At 39.2% G+C, this 23,542-nt stretch overlaps 1 protein-coding gene across 7 annotated transcripts in view; it reads left to right on the forward strand.

Moving 5' to 3' along the window:
* arhgap32b (Rho GTPase activating protein 32b) overlaps positions 1–23,542 on the forward strand; it is a 102,556-nt gene that overhangs the window by 41,472 nt on the left and 37,542 nt on the right. For 6 of the 7 annotated variants that reach the window (XM_055179469.2, XM_055179470.2, XM_055179472.2 and 3 more), the window contains exons 5-6: positions 1,913–1,997; positions 19,367–19,453. In XM_055179469.2, the coding sequence (XP_055035444.2) occupies positions 1,913–1,997; positions 19,367–19,453 (172 nt within the window). Of the gene's footprint in view, positions 1–1,912; positions 1,998–14,660; positions 15,189–19,366; positions 19,454–23,542 lie in introns of those variants that run through there. The other variant, XM_055179475.2, reaches the window with a different exon arrangement.

The raw sequence follows: 23,542 nt of genomic DNA on the forward strand, positions 1-23,542 counted from the left end.
CAAAAGCATTATAATCGCTCGCTTGCTGTTTCTCTAGACAGACACAATAGGTTTTTGCAACCAAATAATCCATTTGTAATCGTATTGATGGCTCAATCATATTGAAAAGCCTTCATTAAAACACCTGAACTCTTTCCCCGCCAGCGTTTTTTTTTTTTTTTTTTAAAGTTGCCAGTCAGCATTTTTCACGATTTTCACAAAAGTTTAATGCCTTCCAGAAAATGTTCTTCTTTATATATATAAACAAATAATATATCAAATGAAAGAACAGATCCTCTGCTTTCAAAAAAAAAAAGTTTCATCCTACCTTCATTGGTTCTCTTTTATCACCTCTTAAATGTGGGTAGGTTTCTTCAAAAGCACCCAATTTAGAGCAAAAAGCTGAGATAAATCCATTTTTGTAAAGGACTTTTGATAGAGATCAGATGCAGAGCGTTCTTTCTCTTTCACGTGAGGCGCTACTTCCGGGTTGTATAAGTTGCGGAAGTATTATAGCGGTATTGCGGAAAGCCGGAAATTCTCGTCATTGGCAGGGAAGCGTTTTCTCTTAATTGACGAGTTATCTCGTCAATGGCGGCGAAAAAGTTAATCAATACGATTGAGGACGATCGGATACAAATTTGGATTGTATTGAAGGGGTGGTGTACTCCGGTCTTTGATCCGATCAGCAGGAGAAAAGTACGCATGTAAACGTGTGAATCGTAGTATTTTCAAAAATCGGATGCAAAAATACCTTGTGCACATGCGCAGAACATTTATGCTCCAAGTTCACGTCTTATATTTACATCTTATATCACATGATTCTCGTCACAAAAACACGCAATAGCATCACGCATTATTAAGGTAACATTAATGGGGTCACGCGCTGTACACGCGATGCACTAAATTCTGCAGCGTTAAGTGTACTTTTAAAACATTAGGCTACTTAAAGTAGCGTGATAACTTTTGAAATGTGTGTTTTCATTACCTATATCTGAAAACTTCTTAAAGGAATAGTCTACCCTTTTGCCATATTAAACTATTACCTCAACCTAGACCAATTATTACATACCTATCTTTTTTCAATGCGTGCACTGTACAGCGCGTTGTGAATGTGTTAGCATTTAGCCTAGCCCCATTCATTCCTATGGTACCGAAAAAAAGTTTTATTTTGTGGCACCATACTTACTGGTATAACTCCTCATGTAACAGTCTTTAAATAGGGAAAACACTGAAGTGTTTGGTGGCTTCCCTGTTTGGTACCATAGGAATGAAAAGGTCTGGGCTAAATGCTAACACATCCATGACGCGCTGTACAGTGCACGCATTGAAAAAAGATAGATATGTATTAATTTGTCTAAGTTGAGGTAATAACATAGTTTAATATGGCAAAAGGGTAGACTATTCCTTTAAGAACAACTTTCTCAAACTCAGTTTTGACTTTTATCCAGAGATAAAGCGTGAACTTGACGAGAGATACTGTCCGCAGCGTAGCATTGCCAAGTCCTCTGCTTTTTTGACTTTAGATTTGGGCTACTGTTTAAACTGTAACTCGCAGAAAAAAACAACTGGTGGAAAAAGATTAAATGATTTCGTTGCTTAGTTATTAGTATTAGGTCTGTGGATAGTCATTGAGGTGCTTTTGGGCTAGTTTTGAAGGTCCTTTCGGATGGTTTTGATCCGCGAATCTGGCAAGCCTGGCTATGCGCTTGCCCAGACTTTCGGTTAGGATTCTATATAATGTACATGTAAACGAACATTTAAATCAGATTGCAATGTTTAGGGTGTATGTAAACTGTATCGTCGTAACCTTCAATCGTATTAAATTCACATTCACAGATTCTAATTCACAGATTGACAAAATTTTGTGCATGTAAACATAGCCAATGTATCATAGTTGAATATTCATCTTAATTCCTTGTAATGTTTTCAGGCTCTCTTTCACCAAGGGTCACTTCCCAAAGTTAGCCGAGTGTGCCCACTTCCACTATGAAAACGTTGACTTTGGAACAATACAGGTAAGATCATAAACGTTTAACTGTGAATCTGATATAACTGCGGGGTGGATCTCATACATACATTAATCCAAATCAACTGAAATTGCATTTAAACTACACTTTTAATCAGTTTTTGCATTCTCTTGAAATGAGACCCGAAGCTCTGTGATGCCGTGCACTATAGTTTAAAGGTCCCTTTCTTTCTGTGTTTTTAAACCTTTGATTGTGTTTACAGTGCGCAATATAACACATGTTCATGTTTCACGTGTAAAAAAACGCAATTTACTTATCTGTATAGCGCTGTTTTCACTGTCCTAAAAACGGGCTTTTGTCTTCCTTGTTCTATGAAGTCCCTTCATAGAACAAGTTCTGATTGTGTAGTTTGTTTAGTGTGTTGTGATTCGACAGCAGCTCAGTATAGCAGAGCCGTTTGAGCCAAAGCTGGCGACTGAGGTATTCCTGTGGGCGGAGTTTTGTTGACGTCATTGAATCAGGAAGTAGAGGGCTGTATTCCAAACCGGCCGTTCGTTGTAGGCTTCAAAAGGGGAATCCTGTTAAAGAAAATATATCGCCTTGCAGTGAACTTTGAGCTTTATCATTTTACAGGTATTATTTATGCTCTAACAGCAACATTACACACCAACTAAAGTTTGAACAATGGGATCAGGAAAAACGTGACCTTTAAACTAAAAGGCGGCAAAGACTGTGTTGTAGAGGTTAGCTTTTGATATGTATACATGTCAGTGTGCATCAAATGGTCAAAAGTGTGCAGAAACACCTAACGTAGTACATCTCGAAGACGCATACGCATACATTCATAACTTTTTTTTAGCCGTTCTACTCTTAAAGTGTGAAAGAAAACTTTAACTATCTGTGCTTCAGATGGAATGAATAGAATCAGCTTACTCAGAATTTCTTTTCAACATTTTCACTTAGTTTACATTTCTCATTAGAAACTGTAGCAAGGCTCACTAAAAGCATAAAGGGATTGGTGGGAGCGCTGAATAGCGCCTTGTTGTGTAGGGACAGGAGGTGGGGTGTTGCGGTGGTGTCGGAGATCTCTCTGCTTCAGTGTTCAGGATTAAGGGTATAATGGAGCTCTCACAGAATGAGAAAAATAGATTGGCGTGGTGTAGAGGGGCCAGACAATTCGAGAGGGAGTGAGTGGTTTCTTCTTTAGGGGACCTGCACAGTGAATAGTAATCTTGCTTTAGGAAGCCAGGTTCACCCAGCCTGAATTACCCTGGGAAAGCCTAAATGAAACCTGCGTTTCTGCAGTGCTTCCTCTGTTTGTAGTATATAACATTGTTTTTATTGTTGTAGCATCTGTTATGCACTATGTGGGGTTGCCGTTGTAGCCCCTTCTGTTCTCCAGTAGAGGGCAACAGCTTGTTGCGCTTGCCAATAGGAAATCCATGCAGCAGAGTACCACCAGGGTACGACAACAAACAACATCAATAATTCTCAGTGCATATAAACCATTATGTAGCAGAGCACAGTACACAATGCAACTAACGCTGGATAAGTCCTTACAGCCCAGAATGAATCAGCCTGCGGTTATGCGACGGCAGTTCTTGGCACGGATAAATCAAACGTGTTTGCTGTGTTCCTACCAAAACCCTGGATGTCTTCCTTCTTGTGGTGATTTATGAATGGTTTGTAATTACAGGCAGATGACTCACTGATGTTCCCAAAAGAGCAGAATCATTAGGTTTCTCAGGGCTTTAAAAGAGCATCATGGCTAAGACGTTCAGGAAAATGTAGGCAGTCATTTTAATCAGCACATTCTTCATATTGAGTCAGTATCATTGTTGAAAGCTGTTATAAAGGGTAGATATTATGTGAGTTTTGTATAGAAGTGAGGTAACGTCCCCCACAGCAAAACATTTAGCAGTTACCACTGCATTGCTCATGTGGCATTGATCCTTTTGTTCCATTTAGCTTTTACTCATTGATTATTTTGCTGTATGCGTTGTTACTGTGTGCTTTAGCCTTATACATTTAATTCAAATGCCCTGCTCAGCTATTTTCTAAGAATAACAGAGATGTGTTTGTTTTTAGTATTGTGCAACAATTGTGGTTTAAATTTCCAACCCCAGAGGTAACTTTGCATTAGACGTATTGATAGAGTTGTCGGATACCGTGGCCAATTGTCTATCGGTTTGCGCTCGCACACAATGGAGGGCTTGTCTTTTGGATGCTTCGTGTTTGTGGCTCGGCCCTGTACCGCACTGCATGGTAACTGGCACTGGTTGAAGATAAAAGCTCCACTTAGATTCAATTACAGATGTGTTTCGAATTTGCCTGCCACTAAAATGCACTAAAAACTTGGGAATGTGTATGTTGCCCCCTGAATTACACATATAGCAGTGTTCTGGGAGTCATATTGAAGGAATTAGTTTCAGTGATCACCCTTTCCTGCTGGTGAATGGATGGGTTAGGATATTGGCTATGTGCATCTCTCCCCCTATTTTCGGCTCATACACTCTCAGAAATAAAGGTATAAAAGCTGTCACTGGGACGGTACCATTTTACAAGGTCCTAATATGTAGGTTTAGGTACAGATATGTATACATTTGGTGCCAAGATGTACCTTTGAGGTACTAATATGCTCCCTTTATGTACTTTTTTGAAAAGGTACTTGCCTATGTGACAGCTTTTGTACATTTATTTAGCTACTAGGTACACTTTATGTATATACAAGGCAAGCATTTGCCCCAGAGCTTCCGCTGGGTCTCATCTGTTCCAGGGAATGTGTTCACTGCCCATACATCTCTTTGTAAAAACACTCGATTGGGTTATATTATTTATATTCAGTTTGGAAATGAAGGAGCTTTTAGGGCTAAATCTGCTGATTTATCTAAAACAAGATAATGATCAGCTTTGACTATCTAAAAACACACACAAATTAAGCCGTATAAAACTTCACAAGCTGTTTTAGCTGTATTGTTCAGCAGCTGTTGTCACGATCCAGATATGATACATCAATCTTTTATATTTCTTAACAGCAGGTCTCATTCCGTGCTATTCTCAGTTCTGTCTCAAGCTGTTTGAATTACCGTCCTCAGGCTGACTATTATTATTTACCCTCTGTCTCTTTTATGTAATCAGTCTTCACATCTGTCTCTCCATCTCCAAGTCATTTATATTGCCTGCAGAGAAAGTCAACTACTCTTAGCCCTCAGCTAATTCACATGACACATTTGCTCTTATAGTGTTGGGCTGTTTGCCACAGAGATCCAGTCTGTAACCTGCAGGTCAGACAGGGCAATATTGCACCTGTCACAGTTCAGCCATCAGACAGACAAAAGAGCTTACTTGGTGTAAAATCATGTAGATTCTCTGAATGTCCAAAGCATGCTAACCTCTAGTGGAGAATAGTTATGTATGATAGGACCTACCTTTTAAGTGTAAACATAAGCAAAGAAATTCTGTCAAAAGCTTTAATTGCAGATATTTCATATAATAGTCTCTTTTCTCTCTTTCTCAAGCCCAATTTATACTTCTGCACCGAGTGTACAGCATAGCCTATTCTTAGTTGCGTACCCTATGCCGTAGCCTACAACAGAGGTTTTCAAACTGGGGGGCGGGGGGGCCCCAGTTATATGACATTTTATAAAATACATTAATTTTTCATGAATTCTGTGTAATTAAACATAAAAAAATAAGGCTACTAACCAAAAGCACTACTTTTTTTGTATAATTTAATATGTGTTTTAGTAAAATGTTGAGTTAGAGTTTAGTTTTTTTGTCACAAATTTTCTTTGGGGGGCCGCGAAGGAATGCACCATACACAAGGGGGGGCGCACGCTGGAAAAGTTTGGGAACCACTGGTCTACAACATAACACGCACCTCCCCAATGTAACAATGTGTGAATTCTATGCGGACTTTGAGTGCTTTGATTGGTTTGCTAAAATCCCTTCCACACCTGAAATAAGTCAGATATACAGTACTGTGCAAAAGTCTTAGGCCACCATGCCAAAATTTGATTTGTTGTTTTTGTAATGTTATAATGTAATATATAATTGTTTCTTAGTCTCTTTAATAGAATACATTCAAAAAGTATGGTGTTTGCACCATAGATATGTATATAAAGGCTAGATGGCTCATCCGCGCTGCTGGCCAATTGAGTGCAACGTCCGCATTTTGGCGGCCATCTTACGACAGGGCGCTCACTCACTCGTAGCATTGAGTTTTAATGATGCAGATACTCTCAAATGACCACAACTTGCCCAATCTTCCACCGATCCTCAAACGGTTTGGTCTGTTACAAACGTCAAAGATGTACCTATGACACTGCATACCTATACTAAAAATAAAAAATAAATTCATGAAACATGTTAAAGCATCCAGAATCATAGCCACGTTAATAACGCCTGTAAAAACCCAAACCGTTTGAAAATCGGTAGAAAATTGAGCAAGTTATGGTCATTTAAAAGTACCTGCACCATTAAACTCAATGCTACGAGTGAGCGAGCGCCCTGTCGTAAGATGGCCGCCAGGTGATGCCGTTAGGGACTCCGCCTTGAGCCATCTAGCCTTTATATACATATCTATGGTTTGCACAGTACTGTATATAGCGTCAGATTTTCTCATACTCCTTTCCGCTTGCAACTGTAAAAGCAAAGTTGGACCAAGTTGAGAAGCGATAACAAAACTCACTGTCTATTTACCGCCATCACTGCTGATGCTTTTCCAAAAATGTACACCACAAGCTGCTGCTTCTTAAAGGGACATTTCCCTTTTTTGGAAAATATGCTCATTTCCAGCTCCCCTAGAGTTAAACATTTGATTCTTACCATTTTATATACGGATATGATATTACGCACTGCCCGAAAATAGTCCCCTTGGTTACTATTGGACTATATTCGGGCAGTGCGTAATATCACTACGCCTGCTGCAGCCATGTTACAGCAGCAAAGTTGTGATTATTACGCCAGTTTGAGAGTATAGGTCCTAGCCATATCTGCCTAGAAAATCGCAACTTTTAATTTTCCGTCGGTCTTAGTACATGATGTAACTACAGAAGAGTCAAGTTTCAAATAGGAAAAATATAATCACTCTTTGGTTATTTTTTGTGCGATGTTAATGGTCTAATCAGATTCAATGGATTGTGCTAAGATATGCTAATAGTGCTAGCGCTAGACCTGGAGATCACCTGAATGGATTCCAAAATGGTAAAAATCAAATGTTTAACTCTAGGGGAGCTGGAAAATGAGCATATTTTCAAAAAAAGGGGAATGTCCCTTTAAGCTTTTGCCTTGATACACCTGTCAACAGTGCATACTAGCGATCTGCATGTCAATGCAGAAAACAACGCAGAAGCATAAACGGCGTAGAGGGTAATGTAAAAGTCTGCCACAGAAGTATAAATCAGGCTTTAGCCACATGGCACACCTACGGCTCTAGTGATTGGCTCAAAAACGTCAATAGCAAGTGCTACTTAAATGAATAGGAATGATCACTAATGGGTCTCTCTAGACCATCCAGACCAAAATTCCATGATCTGGAATGGAAAGTACTATTCATCTACTATTCAGTCTTATTTTTCTCTTCACCACAGAGCTGGAAAAAAATTACCTTTCTTTGTTTTAGGACTTGTCAGTTGTTTATTTTTATGGCAATATTAATGTGTTGATCAGCACAATGTGGTGCTAATGGGCAAGCTGATGAAAATAGCTGTTAACATTTCTATGTTTATGATGCAAAGGAAATACTTTGTTTGAAAAGGACTTCTTGATGACTGAGCATCTACATTTTTCTCACAGAGTGTTCCAAGATAAAGCTAATCTTTTCCAGAAGGTAATTTTTACAGATAACTAAATGCTGCTTAGATGTTAAGATGTTAAGTCTTACTCCAGCTCATTTGGTGTGTGATATTTAAAGGCACATAGCTCAAGAGCACCTCAGTTGCAACCTGCCGGTCGTGAGACTCGAACCCGCAACTCTCGGATTACAAGCTCAGCCACTACTCCTCAATTCCATATTCCATGCCCTATTCCGTATTCATATTCCATATTCCTATTTCATGCCCTATAAATACTGAATGGCAGCCAAGATAACTTTTTGTGATACAAAAGATGCAAGCAGGTCAGCCCGGAATGAGACCTGCTGTTAAGAAATATAAAAGATTGATGTATCATATCTGGATCGTGACAACAGCTGCTGAACAATACAGCTAAAACAGCTTGTGAAGTTTTATACGCACATTGTCTGCAACGCATTTACCAATTCAGCATTATGAATGCACAAACCTCAAAGATTCCCATGTGGCCTGCCCCTTCTCCAAAAGAGCATCACACACTGCAATGTGCATTTATCTCCAACCATGTGTGCCATGTGTGGCCACATATATCACATGACTCAGTTAAACCCATGTACTCGCATATTCTTGTAATGACAGCTTGCCCCAGCTGGTGTAGCGGGGTAGATATCAGGAGAAAATGGTCTGTGAAATGAAGCCTGGGGGAGGGAGGGGATAATGACTGTCAATCCTGTTAGCCACACCCCTATACCCTTTACTCAGAAACAAAGCTGATTGCTTCAAACCCCAGTTCCTGCACATACAGTTATTCAGGAAAAACTGAATAACTTTTACAGATGACAACAATCTTGGGCCTGTTTATCTCATTGCCTGAGGACGGACATTGCACTGCAGCACGTACAAGATACCTAATCTTCCTCTCAATCAAGCCGTCATCCATCTTCATCTACCCTAAGTCCAACAATTCTTTAGTGCATGTCTCACCACCAGACCACCCCACATTCCCCTCTCTTCATCAGTGCATTAAGTAGGAAGTAAATAGCTGCATGCAATCTTGTTCTCTGTGGAAATGCTGGCCATGCAGGATGCATACAAGAAAATGCGTGTTTGGCTGCCATGCTGCTGTACCCGTGTCTTGCAATGTGCTGTTCTGACACTCTCTTGTACTGCTGTGGACCTCATTTGCGGAAATCGTTTTGTAAGATCTTTGTTTGCTTGCTGCTGAGCTGGCTTTGTTATTGATCTTTGCAGTAGGCCTACAACATGTTTTCAATGTGCAAGCATCTTACCATTTTATGTCTTGAGTGTGTAGCTGGCAATTAGCCTGAATCTTTAAAAGTACCTTAGTGTTTAAGAATGAGTCTGAGATTAAGGGTTTATTTTGGAGAAATTGCTGTCATATTTGGCAACATATTTGACTAGTGTGCAGTTTATGTACCCAAATGTCAGATATTGGTGTATTGTTTATGTGAATCAGCGAGCAATATGCACCAGTTATCTTCGAAATCAGGGGTTTTCAACCTTTTGCAACTGAACCCCCTTGGCCCAAATTATTTACTTGATCCTACCCTCTAAGATTTTAAATATTTCAATAATTTAATTATAGTTGCATGTTTAACCTAAAAAATCATATTTTTAACGTTTTTATGAGTAGTATTTTAAATGGTTATTGATATCATTACTTGTTATTAGACCATCTGTATGGCTATTGTTTAAAGGGATAGTTCATCCAAAAATGAAAATAATGTCATTATTAATGACTCACCCTCATGTCATTCCAAACTCGTAAGACTCGTAACTCCGTTCATCTTCTTAACACAGTTTAAGATGTTTTATATTTAGTCCGAGAGCTTGTTAACCCTTCATTATAAATCTACGTACGGTATACTGTCCATGTCCAGAAAGGTAATAAAAACATCATCAAAGTAGTCCATGTGACATCAGTGTGTCAGTTAGAATGTGTTGAAGCATCGAAAATACATTTTTGGTCCAAAAATAACAAAAATTACAACTTTTTCCACATTGTCTTCTCTTCCGCGTCTGTTATGAAGCGCATGCGCGAGACTAAAGTCACGTGACTGCAGTGACGTGGATGACATGTTATCTTCAGACATGTTTGCAAAGTCTCCCTCAGACTGTAAACGAAGCCCGGGCACACAAAAAAACAGCTGGGGCGCACCATATAACACGTCATCCGCATCGTACGTCATCCGCGTCACTGCAGTCACGTGACTTTATTCTTGCGCATGCGCTTCACAGCAGACGAGGAAGAGAAGACAATGCTGAATAAAGTCTTAATTCTTGTTACTTTGGACCAAAAAGTATTTTCGATGCTTCAACCCATTCTAACTGACCCACGGATGTCGCAGGGACTGCTTTGATGGTGTTTTTATTACCTTTCTGGACATGGACAGTATAACGTACGTAGATTTTCAATGAAAGGTCAACAAGCTCTCGGACTAAATCTTAAACACCTTAAACTGTTTCCAAAGATGAACGGAGGTCTTTCGAGTTTAGAATGACATGAGGTTGAGTCATTAATGACATTATTTTCATTTTTGGATGAACTATTCCTTTAAACAGTCTTCTGTATTAATGGTGTGCTTCTCTTAAATCTCAAACAAGATGCATTTTTACACGGTTTCAGATAAAATTCATTTAAATCTGTAAGGAGATTTAAGATTTAGATTTAAAATGTGTTACCCTCTTACATGTGCCTTAATCTCATCGCTTCAATCTCCCATCTATTTTAAATCCTATCAAAGCAACCTTGCCTAGTTATATCATCTTCAGAAGAGCTGCAGTATCTGGGTCTCGCCTCTGCAATAAACCACTCCACTTTTGCCCTATGGGCACATGCACTCAAAAACCCAACCACTCTGCAGCCTGACAAAAATACAACTCGTCCTACTCCTTTGCGATTCAGGGCATGTGGGAAGACCACAGTTTGCACAAACCTTCATGCACCTTGCAGTACCGCCTCATCCGCAGTAAAGACACAAAAAAGGGAGCTTTCCAACACATAAGTGTCTCATTTGTGTGATCATCTGTGTAATGTAATACATACTTATTAGCTGGCAGATTTTGTTGTTTCATCATGTTATGCTCACCCTGTGACCTCCCATTCATATGAATGAATGTCCTTTTAAAACACTGTTTACCCTGGTAAAGCTGGAAGGATGCCCAGCATTTGTACAAGCAAATCTGGGTAAACTAGGTCACTACTGGATTATAATTTTAGATTATTTATAACCATTTAGAAACAGAGATTTACTTCAATTAATGATGTACGAAAATACTAGCTAGTTATTGGGTTGTCTGAACAACAAGTTGGTGTTAAGGAAGCCCTGTATTATTAGATTGATTTAGGGTCATGTTCATCAGTGCGTTTTATGGAATTATATTGACATTATTTCTGCCTTTAGGATTACAGATTTTAATCTGATGCTACAAATTTAATCCAGTGAATACATGGGCTAAATAGCTTTCTTTTTACAGTATTGTACAGAACTTTCACAGTCCTGACAAAAATGGATTGTGAAGAATAGCAGGAACATTGCTTACAGCAGGCAGTTTGCAGTCTGACTGTAATTATTTTGCAATTTATTGTTGAAGATAGTGAACAATTATGGATGTTATGTAGCTACAGTGCTCTAAGCAAGTGATTTTAGGACATAATCTTTGTAATCTACCAAATGTTGCATTATATGAGATCATTTTCAACTTTGCTAAATAATCCATGTATATGCAGGTTTAGTTTTTGTGACATTTTTAGAGAGGGTTTACAGTGCGGAGCGTCTACATGAAACTGTCTGCGTAGATGCGAGTTCGGTGAAACACATGGTGTGATTCCAAAACTAGAGTTGAGCAAGTTTTAAAATACTGATACACGCGAGTATCGTGATATTTTTTATCGGGCAATACTATATTGATGCAAAAAGGAGCATTATCAATAAAAAACATACAAAAACAAGATTCATGGCAGTTGTTTTGTTTGGAGTTTACATCCCAACCACTAGATAGCATTCTTCTAAACAGTGAACCTAAACAGTGACAGGATGTACTAACATAGGGGCTTACCACATTTTTTTTGCTACGGTTTGCATATGGTGGTGTGTTCACAATTACAGCTTTCCTAAAATTATATATTCATAACAGAGGGAATATCCCAATATATCAGCTCATGCTACTGTATTGCAACATATTGCACCGCAACCCTTGTATCGTGATGTGTATCGTATAGTGAGATTCTTGCCGACACACAGCCCTACTGTAGTTGCAATTTTGATTAAACTTACAAATACCTTAAGTTTATATTAACTTGCTTAGACTCTTTATTTATTATGTAACAAAATACTTCAGGGGTGCTGAATTTTTCTGCTGATTTTAAAGGAAAACACCACCATTTTTCAATATTTATGTTCTTAACTTAACTTAGACAAATTAATATATGCCTTTATTCAATGCATGCACTTAATCTTTGTACAGCGCGTTGTGAATGTGTTAGCTTTTAGCATAGCCCCATTCATTCCTGAGGATCCAAACGGGGAAAAATTTAGAAGCCATCAAGCACTTCCATGTTCTCCCTATTTAATTACACGAGTAAGTATGGTGGCACAAAACAAAACATAAGCGGATAAAAAAATAAAAACTATATTGTATGGCGGAAGAGCACTTAGTTTGCAGCACTTCGACCTCGGGCACAGTAATATTGATAGAGGTTTGAGCGAGAGGGGGAGTAGTCAGGAGTATTGATGTTACTGCGCGCCGAGGTCGAAGTTCTGCAAACTAAATGCTCTTACGCCATACAATATAGTTCTCATTTTTTATCCGCTTAAAAAATCGCCACGTTTTATTTTGTGCCCCCATCCTTACTCGTGTAACTACTCATGTAACAGTCTTTAAATAGGGAAACATGGAAGTGTTTGGTGGCTTCTGAATTCATCCCTTTTTGGATCCTAAGGAATGAATGGGGCTAGGCCAAATGCTAACACATTCACGACGCGCTGTACAAAGATTAAGTGCACACATTGAAAAAAGATATGGTATTTATTGATTCGTTTAAGTTGAGTTAAGGACATAGTAAAATATTGAAAAATGGTGGTGTTTTCCTTTAAGAGGCTCATTCAGACACTTCACTAAGCAAATAAATCTTCATCCGATGTAGTTTATTTAGTGGGATCATTTAGTGTTCACCATTGCATAACTCATAATTTTTCTCTGGAGATTTTTTTTTTTTTTTGAAGTTGCATAATTTGTGTTGTTAATCTTGATGTAACGCTTCCTAAGCCAATGGTACATCATGTGTTATTGATTAAGTCAAGGCATTTTTAAAGTTATCCTCGCACTTCAGCTGTGGTCCCTAAGGGCACATATTTGTTTTAGTTTGAATGACCTTTTCCACCACCATGAAATAATCCAACCATAGTGCAAAAAAGTCCTAATCCAGACACAGCTGATACCAACTTCTCTTTTCAATCATGGACACTGAGGCAGCCATGTGTTTTGAGCGAGTAAGACTCTTGGGAAGGATTTCTCATTTCTCCAGGTCGAATAGCACGACTCTTGGATGGCTCTTACGTTCCGTGTGGTTGGATGCTGCGTTTCACAACGCTCCTCCAGGAAACTTTTTTTTTATCTTCCTCAGATGGCATTTGGGATTTCTGGTGATGTGATGGCATAAGTGGTGTCTTTTGCAGTCACATTTTTACTTGTCTGTCCTCTGCTCTGGTACATGAATGCTCAAGTAGAGCCCCCACTGATTTACAAGAAAAAGTATCTGCTGATGTATTTGTGTGCAATCCTGTCCAGTACACTGCAGCCTTAGGCCACTCTTTATCTTCAGTACCCAGAGAGATGGTTGAGAAGCAAAAGTATGTGACCCACCTGGAATTCCCATCTAAGTCGAGCCTTTTAAGGGCGCACTCACATTATCCAAACCAAACCGCGCTCGGGCGCGTTTGACCCCCAAAGCCTGGTTTGTTCGACTAGTGTGATCGCTCTGTTCCGCGCCCGGGCGCAGATTGGTTAATCGCACCGCGGCCGTGTTGCAGAGGTGGGCCGGAGCGCGGTTCACTTGGGCTCAGGCGCGGAAGGCTGTGGTGTGAGCGCAATCGCGCCTGAGCGCGATTCAAAAGGTGAAGACGTCAGTTGCGCGACCACTCACCTTCATCTGCCTCCGTAAAAACGTTTTGATGCGCGCAGCGGGGTTATAAAAAGTACAGTGTGAGTGCGTGCACCTGGGGGAGTAGGGAGGGGTGACAATCGCGCTGGGCCATGGTTTGGTTTGGTTTGGATAATGTGACTGCGCCCTAGCAGCCAATTGGCTTCAACTTCTAATGGGTCTCATTCACTAAGCATGCGTACGCACAAATTTGTTCCATCTAAAGCATTGCCTCTAAAAATATTCAGACTGCATGAACTATTTAACGTCACTAATCCACTAATGAGTTGCTGGACAATCAGTTGACCATCCCTGTCAGCTTCTTCAGCTCTACACAATAATCAAGTCATTAAAATGCCTCTAAACAAAAAACATCCCGTGCTAAAGTACGAGACATATGGAAGCTCTTTGTATCCACTTGGCGTCTGTTGTGTTACTACAATTGTGTGATTTGTAGACAATGCTGCCTGAGCTCCCTTTGTCGTTCATAAAGGGTTCTTCAAACCTTCTCACTGCAGGACTAACATTATTCTTTGTCACTCTTTCCTCTCTGTGGACTGTGCTGGTCCCAGAGGATCATGAGAAGAGTGAAGGGCACATGCTGGAGAACCGTTCTATGCTCCTACAAGGGCAACCCCCACTACACAGCTCTCCCCGCTGATTCTTTTGGCTCACTGGTCCTGTGCTTTGTCCCTGGGACTGTACCATTGACAGCGAACTGGGGGGGAGGTGTAGGGGGTTGTGCGTTAGAGTCTGAGGAAGAAAGCGAGTACATGTGGTGAAGGGACACCACATCAGATTGGTGCAAAGGGAGAACTATTCGTTTCATCTCTTTCCCTTAAATCGCTTTTGGCTGGCGAACTAGACAATGAGTGCTCCAAAGAACTAACATTGAGTGAGAAAGACAGAGACATACCATCTGATCGCAACTTCGGAAAAGGAAAGTAAAACAAGCCTCGGAAAATTGGAATACTGCACAAAGCCGGCCAGGAATCACTCTTCTCTGCTTAGGAGTTCACGGGAACGCAGTGGAGGTGGAAACTCAATTTGTGTGTATTACAACAACTCAGCCGGGACGGTGCTCTGGGGGAGGTGGGAAACTCGGATGACATCTGTGTTCTGCCGGGTGGACAACGAGCGTCCCATTCTCACCGTTCCCGCTAACACACCCCGGCTGGTAGACGTAGAAAGTGGGCTGAGTGGCGAGAAACCTTGGATGTTGAGCTTTCAGCGTGCAGCCAATATCTCAAGGGTTAGTCATTTCAGACGGGATGTTGTGCCTTTGTAAGTCTTGCTTGTTCTGTCTCACTTGTTTTATTTTCCTGCCTATTCAATCACATATGCTTTTCATTTACATTTAAAGACTTTATATCTTCAGGTCTCACTAGAACATTTGAGATCAGTGCTGTGCAGCCGTATGCTCTTGAGGTTTGCACCACGAAATGAGTTTCTGTAACAGTTCTTGTGGGGAGAGGCATGCCTCGTAAGCACCCCTGTGTTTTAATATCTTTCATGCCTGTCAGTGTGTATAAATGATTAGCTGAAGGATCCCCATAAAGCATAGATGCTTTCCATAAGGGACCCTCTTTACAGTCAAACAATAGATTGTAATGTTCTGGGGCGCCAAGGATCGCCTCTGCGAATGAGGCCCATTGGACTTTATAATAATAATGAAGAGCCTCGGTGGTCATTGGTGAAGTATGTTACTTCTAACCATTTTGGTCTGGAACCAGGTTGAGTTCATTTTCCTGGCACGGGCATTGGGATACATCCTCTGTCTCTCTTTAGATATACTGGCAAGTTGTGCAGAGTTGGTATTGAACTACCCTGAATAACTGGGTCATTCGTTCTCATGTTACCCAGTGTTTCCCTGGCGCTGCACTTGCTCACAGACCTCATGGTGCATACTGAACCTCGCCGCAAACTTGTGTGTACACCTGGTTGTGCCGCTCTCTAATCTCTTCCCACTCTTCTCAAATAGCCATGCATTAGCCGCTCGGTGATTTGTTCCTTTGCTCTATCAGACCAGCAGCATTAGATTTCACTTTTTACTTGTAAGGATGTAGAATGAACAGAAGAGACTACAAGTCTCAGGGTATAACTCAGTAAGACCTTCATTTGGTGTTGTAAAGACATCTAAAGTTTCACTCACAGCCTCACTTAGGTGGACATTTAATACATCGCAGCTCTGTGTAACCCTGCCACGGTGCTTTCACTCATCGTGACAGGAATACAACCCTACCGGCTGCTTTCTAACCCCAGCCGAATGTAATTAACGCTGCAGTACATGCATAGGTGAGGACTGCAGGTTTATGTGTAGGATTTGGAAGTTATGACTTTTTAGTTAGATAAGGGATACATTGTCTGTTTGAACACACACTAGATTGTGTTTGCCAACAGTACCAATATACTGAACCCATTTTTTAAGGTAATCCAATAACAGGGTCAACATGCTGCAGGTATAAGCAGTGTCTAAAATGTTTTGTGATTCAATAAAACCACTCTCAGAAGTAGACAAGAATGCACGTTACATTTCCCAAATGAGTTACGCACAATAGTGAAGGACTCAACGCAGCCTTTCTGCCAAACTGGATTTAAAGTCTTGGCAATGTCTATTAACGCTAAGTGCAAATAGCTAACCTTGTTGGCAAATGCTGTTTTCACTAATTCATCCACCCTCCATTGCTCAGACAATTTATCCTTAGAAAAGGCATAATAACAGTTGTACAAATAACATTTGTAAATAACATTTATCACTTTGTTCAGTGCAAATATGATCTACTAGGAAACATCATCTGCCACTTTTTACAATATAGTATTGCTCAAGTCACTTGTTTCTTTGTTTGATTGCTTCTGTGTCCATCTCATTTATTCGAACAGCTTAGCTCAGGATAGAAATAGAGAGATGCTTTATTGATCTCAAGGGTAAATTTTGTGTAAATCATTTTGTTATCAATGAATCCACCTGGATGCCTTCTTTCATGCACCCTTACAATATTACAGCTTATTCTCTCAGCTCGAGTCCTCGCAAAATGCAGCTTGTTTTTTTCATAGTCTAAAGTCCTCGTGGTTTTATGTGAAAGCGAGTCTAGCAGCACATGACAGAGCTTTGTTCTTTTTTTCTATTTGAAATGTGCTTATGTGTGTCACTGAGGTCATTTCTGGTATGAATCACCCATCTAACAGTATGAACAAACCCAAATGAATCACAGAGTTAATTTGTCTGTCGAATAACACTGCAGTGGAGGCATTAGCAAACATACTGTCAATGAAGTCATAATCTGAACAGCCTGAGATGATGCAAATTGTAATATTTGTGTTAATACTGAATATGGCATAATGGTTACTGTCCTTTTTTAAACACTTTATAATTTTTTTAAACACTTAAAGGTGCAGTGTGTAATTTTTAGATCTCTTGACAAAAATGCAAAATAATATACAAAATTATATTATCAGGGGTGTATAAAGACTTTTCATAATGAACCGTTATGTGTTTATTACCTTAGAACGAGACCTTTTTATCTACATACATGAGGGTCCCCTTACATGGAAGTCGCCATTTTGTACCGCCTTCATTCTACAGAAGCCCTTAACGGACAATTTTTATTACTAAGTTGTCTCCTACGATGACATGTTTGTCCGGTGGCGGCTACCGTAGCTTCTATATGCGTTTCAAAAGCGAGGGGTGAGCAGTGGACTAAGCCGTTGGTTGCAATTTTCTTAAAAATCCTGATAATTTACTCACCACCATGTCATCCAAAATGTTGATGTCTTTCTTTGTTCAGTCGAGAAGAAATTATGTTTTTTTGGGAAAACATTCCAGGATTTTAATGGACTTTGGTGGACCCCAATACTTAACAGTTTTAATGCAGTTTAAAATTGCAGTTTCAAAGGACTATAAATGATCCCAAACGAGGCATAAGGGTCTTATCTAGCATAACGATTGTCATTTTTGACAAGAAAAATAAAAAATATGCACTCTCTTTCTCCACACTTGTAAACACTGGGCCGTAGTTTTGCATATGTCATCTGGACCTCTTGACATGACGACGTATTACGTGAGGTTGCGCATCACACGACCGGAGATAGATGAGAAGTTGTGGTTTAAGTGATTTTTTTTCTTTTTCTTGTCAAAAATGATAATCGTTTCGTTAGATAAGACCCTTATGCCTCGTTTGGGATGATTTAAATTCTTTTGCAACTCTGTTGAAAGTGCAATTTTAAACTGCATTAAAACTGTTATGTGTTGTCCATTAAAGTCCATTAAAAAGAGAAAAATCCTGGAATGTTTTCCTCAAAAAACACAATTTCTTCTCGACTAAACAAAGAAAGACATCAACATTTGGTGGTGAGTAAATTATCTGGATTTTTTTTAAGAAAATGGACTAATCCTTTAAAAAGGTTATTTTTAACGCAACATTGGGTCAAAAAGGCACCAGGCCAGTCATTGGGTTAAAGTAACCCAGAAAATTTTATATTTGACCCAACAATGGTTTAAAACAACCCAGCATTTGGGGTTGAAACAACCCAGCATAGGTTAAATTAAAACCCAAGCGGCTGGACTTGTCCATTTTTACCCAATGTTGGGTTGAAAACAACCCAGTATTTTAAATTTTTTGCTACATTTCTATGTATGCATGGACTGTTAAAGACGGCAATCAAATCCTTGTTCTGTTCATACTGCTCTCTAAAAATGCTGGGTTATTTTTAACCCATGGCTGGGTACAGTAAATATTGGACAGTCCAAAATTTTAGATTTGAATCTAACCCAATTGCTGGATTATTGGTTGCGTAAAAACTACTCGGCATTGGGCCATTTGAAACCCAACGCTCTGTTCAGTCCAATATTTACCCAGCCATTGGTTAAAAACAACCCAGCATTTTTCAGAGTGCATTACATCAAAATTTTCCATCATACTTGACTGTTAACTGCTTTATTATGTATTTATTTATTCATAATTAAAAGCATTCATTAATGTACGGTTTATAAATCTTTTATTTGATTTGGGCTTTAGAAATGATCCACAGTGGGTTTTGCATCCAAAAACAGTTTTCATGAAAGCTGATATCTCACACAATGTCAGCATGAATTATCCATTAAAGGCATTGCTAAAATAATAATGATATTAGTGTCTTTTCTTTTCATGCATATACGAAATAACGCTGTCGCTTAAGGAGCTTTCTCTTCGTGCTTCTGCTGTCACTGCATTGTCACATTGAACTTTATTCGCATTTATTATTCACAATATGCGGGCAATATGCTCAGCTGGTGACAAATCATTTAACACCTCCTCTAACCCGAGGTACCATCTCTACACCTGACTACAGATAGATGCATTGCCGCCAGTGATTCACCGCAGATTATCGCAACAGTGTGGAAATGTCTTGTGTGTTTACAACAGCCTGCAGCTGTCACTAAAATAAGAAACTGGTTTATTTCTTTATGTATCTCTTCTCCACAGCTGACCCTTGCAGATGAACAGTGCGACGTGACACGAAATGGCCTGGAATCAAAAGAACCTGTGTATCTGGTGCAGATCTACTGTCAGGTAAGACAAGCATGGATTGGTGCAGGAAAAAAATATTTGATAGGCTGCCATGTTTTCCACGTTAGACAACATTCCGATGAGGAAAAATCTGCTGTCTAAACCTTTAACAGAATTCAAGCAATTTTCGAGCATCTGTTTGTGCACTTGCATCGAATTTTGGCAGCTCCAGCTCTGAAGACTTGGTGGAAAAATATCTCAAGTCTGGGTTTGTGTGTGGAAACCTCGTAGTAGATCCAAATCCGCAGAGCTGCTTCTGTGTGTTTATAAAGAAAAAAAAATTTAACAGCTGAGGGTGCAGATGTGGCCAGAAGCCACATAACAGGAAAGGGATCAGATATAGAAAGAGCACTTCAGTTCCACCTCTCATTACGATTTCTCCAAACAAACACACTCCTCAGTTCTCAATGAAATGCAAATGAAGCGAACAGGCTGAACTGCTGTGTTTGTATTTCCTGTGGCTGCACTCGTACACTAGGCACTCCTGAGCGCTTTTATTTTGAGTTTTTTTCTTCCTGTCCCTTGGCTCAGAGGGGGGATGTGTTTTGACCAGACCAAAAGCATAGAGGTTTTCCATGACTGTTGGCTTTCAGACTGAAGAAATAAAAGTTGCTCTAAAACCTATTTGATTATTCGAGAATGTAATACTAGACAATGTTAAACGAAGGGTTAATTATAAAGTATGGCATGTAAATTAAGAAAATGAACCAATCATAGCTACATTTTTGTATCTATGATGCATATACAAGATGCAATTCAGATCTTATTTTAGAGATTTGATTGGTTAGGCTGCTGTAAATTTGGTAAAGGTACCCAGCACACCCGGTGCCTGAATCAGGCTGCACTGAGCTGTCAGGTTGATTGATGCTTTACACAGGGCAGCCACAAAGGCACCGGGGCGGAGGGAACCTGCCAGCCTCCCACGAGAACCAGTGGAGAGGAAGTAAATGCATCCAATTCATTCCCTCACTTCCATCGGCATATTTTTCCATTCATATTCATCAGCATCTTTACATTGGGAATGCTCAGGTGATCCACGCAGCCAACGATTTTCCTATCAAAACTGCACCTTTTTGTCAGTCGGTGATGTAGTGCATTTCATTTAGATTAGAGCACTGCCGGCTCAGGTTGTGTCAACAGACCTGCTGGGAAAGATTTAGCACTGTTTAAGATGCGCTCATGTACAGATTGATTAAGTTGTTGCGCTCTGGTGGTCCCACTGAGGAGTAGAAGTCAATTTCAGGCGAAACACTTATGTGCATGAATAAAATGATGAACAGTTTAAGATGTACATTTGGAGTTCGCACATCGCATATCAGCTTTCCCAAATGTCTGTGCTTGCTGTTTACTGATAATGTGGATGTCTGCTTGGCTATTGGTGCATGCAGCTGTCATAAAGCGAATCATCATTTGACAGAAATATATATTTGTGACCCTGCTTGAGAAAAGCAAGCCTTGTTTTTTTGTGTGATTTACTAAAGCATATATTTAATATTGACTAATTTAAGACCATGTCTAAAATTGAAATCAATAAGTAAAATCAAACTTTGATGCTCCAGATCTCATAATTGATTGAGACTTTAGCATGGATTTCATAGACAGGGTTACATATAACAGCAGAAATGTCATCAGTCAGTACAAATTCCCTGAATGTGCTGTTCTGTCTTTTCATCTTTTATTTCATATTAAGTGATCAAATCCAGATCTCAGCTGCTTGAACTTAAGTGTTGTTTTCTCAACAATAAGCATATTATTCTCTTGATGCAATGCTAACATAATTGAAACAAACAGCTTGAAAAAGTCACCACATACAAAGAATGATCCCATATCTACTTTGAACAGAAATTTCTGTAGTTTATTTAGTTCACATTGCTTAATATACAGATATTCAAATGCTTTAAAAAAAAGTGTTGTGTCTGAAACCACTCACTATTCCCTGTACAGCGAATGACATTTGAGTCCACTTTATGGGGGAGAAGTGAACGAAAATGTGTGGGCGATTTCTGAGTCTGACACTGACGTAAATGCCATGCGTCAGAGACTACTGTCGCTGAAATTCGTCATAAACATAACCTTTATAGTCACACCTGTATAACTATATGGATCTTACTGCGAAGCATTGAGTTTATTTTCTGACTGTTTGTCACATTTGTCATGTTCATTTGTTGATTAGTTGATATCAACTCTTTCCCGGCCAAAGTTTTAAAAAAGTTGCAGGCCAGCGCCAGCATTTTTCATGATTTTTACAAAAGTTTAATGCCTTCCAGAAAATGTTTTTCTCAAAATATATAAACTAGGGATGCTCTGATCGATCGGCCAATAATGCTTGCTATGCTTTTCAGTGAATTACGGTGAAATGCCTCTACATCCAAAAGACAGGGGGCGCTCTTGTGCAGAAACTCAATGTGCGCTGCAGAAGAGTAACTATAGACGGTTTCAGGTCGATAAGGACTTACTGATCAAAAGCCGTAGTACATGAAATAGCTGTGAATAAGAACGGCTGTCCGATTCAAAATAGTGATCGGCCACGTATTTTTAGTGGATATCGGCATTGATCGAAGCACCCCTAATATAAACATACAATATGTCAAATGAAAGAACAGACCCTCTGCTTTCAAACAAAAAAATTCATCCTACCTTCATTTAGTTATCTTTTTATCACCTCTCAAATATGGGTAGGTTTCTTCAAAAACACCAAATTTTGAGCAAAAAGCTGAGATAATTCCATTTTTGACTTTTTTTTACAGATTTTTTTTGGGCCATTTTTGACTTTTATTTAATAGAAAGTAATTTCAGAGATGACAGGAAAGTATAGGGTGAAGAGAGGGGTATGGGATTGGCAAAGGACCTTGAGCCGGGATTCGAACTCGGGTCGCCAGAAGTGCGGCTGCACCATGTGTCGGAGCACCATCCATTACACCATCGGCTCCGACCCATTTTCGACTTTTGTTAGAGATCAGATTCAGAGCGATTCTCAAAACTTACACGGACATACAGCTGTTTGCCCTATGGGCGATACGTCGGGGTTTTATAAGTTGCGAAAGAAACCCACCTGGTGGATAATAGCGGTATTGCGGACAATGAGAAATACTTGTCATTCGCAGGGAAACATTTTTTTCTTAATTGACTAGTTAACTCGTCAATTGCAAGAAAAGAGTTAAGAGAACAAAAACAACAGCGTATCATATGTATTCTTTTTATTTATAAGATTTAATAAAAATATTTTTATATAAGTTACTGTCTATCACATTTATTTAATGTTTAATTAATTTTATTTTATTTTATAGTTTTTTTTTATAGAAAATAACTGTCAACAAGAACCAACACAAGTGTATAAAAATAAATTTGTGGTGTTTATTGTAAGTATCATTCAGCTGATCCTTTTGTATCATGGGAAATAGTGAGTTAGCGAATGTACCCTTAAAATCATTGCATTGAGTGCATTGTGGGTAAAAAGTAGTAAACGGAGGGAATTAAGTTGTTGCTCAGGTTTTGGACACCACTACATAATGGTGGATATTCAATATAGTGCACTATATAGGAAATAGTGAGCGATTTTGGAAACAGCAGAGTTTTATTGACTAAAGTGTATTAAGCAGCCATGATGATGATGGTGCTGATGATAATTTCAAAGTGTGATTTATTTTTCCAAAACATAAGGGTTGCATAGATATATTTTTTGCCCAAACTAAATTCATCTGCAAGTATGTTTACTTCAGGAAATGCAAATTGGTTCCAAATGCTTTTTAATTTCTTCATACTTAAACTTATCATTACTTCATGTATTGTCTTTACCAAGACAGGGCTCAAACATAAAGGACTGCCCGGTGGCCCTGGGCAAGCGTTCACCCTCAGTCACTAAAATATATTTTCATCAGTGTATATATTTAACATCTTGGAAGCAGACATTTACTTGGGTAAAACATGACAAAAGAAACAATGCAATATTTTGCACAATTTTCTGTCAGTTTACAGGTAAAGCAGAAAAGTTGGGAGCCTTTTTTCTTTGAAACATGTCTGTTGTATGTATAAAATTATATTTGACTTGAATTATTATTTTTAAATATGTGACACTGACATTTTTTATTGTGG

The sequence above is a fragment of the Misgurnus anguillicaudatus genome, chromosome 9 (assembly GCF_027580225.2).
Source record: "Misgurnus anguillicaudatus chromosome 9, ASM2758022v2, whole genome shotgun sequence".
In the NCBI taxonomy this organism is placed as follows: domain Eukaryota; kingdom Metazoa; phylum Chordata; class Actinopteri; order Cypriniformes; family Cobitidae; genus Misgurnus; species Misgurnus anguillicaudatus.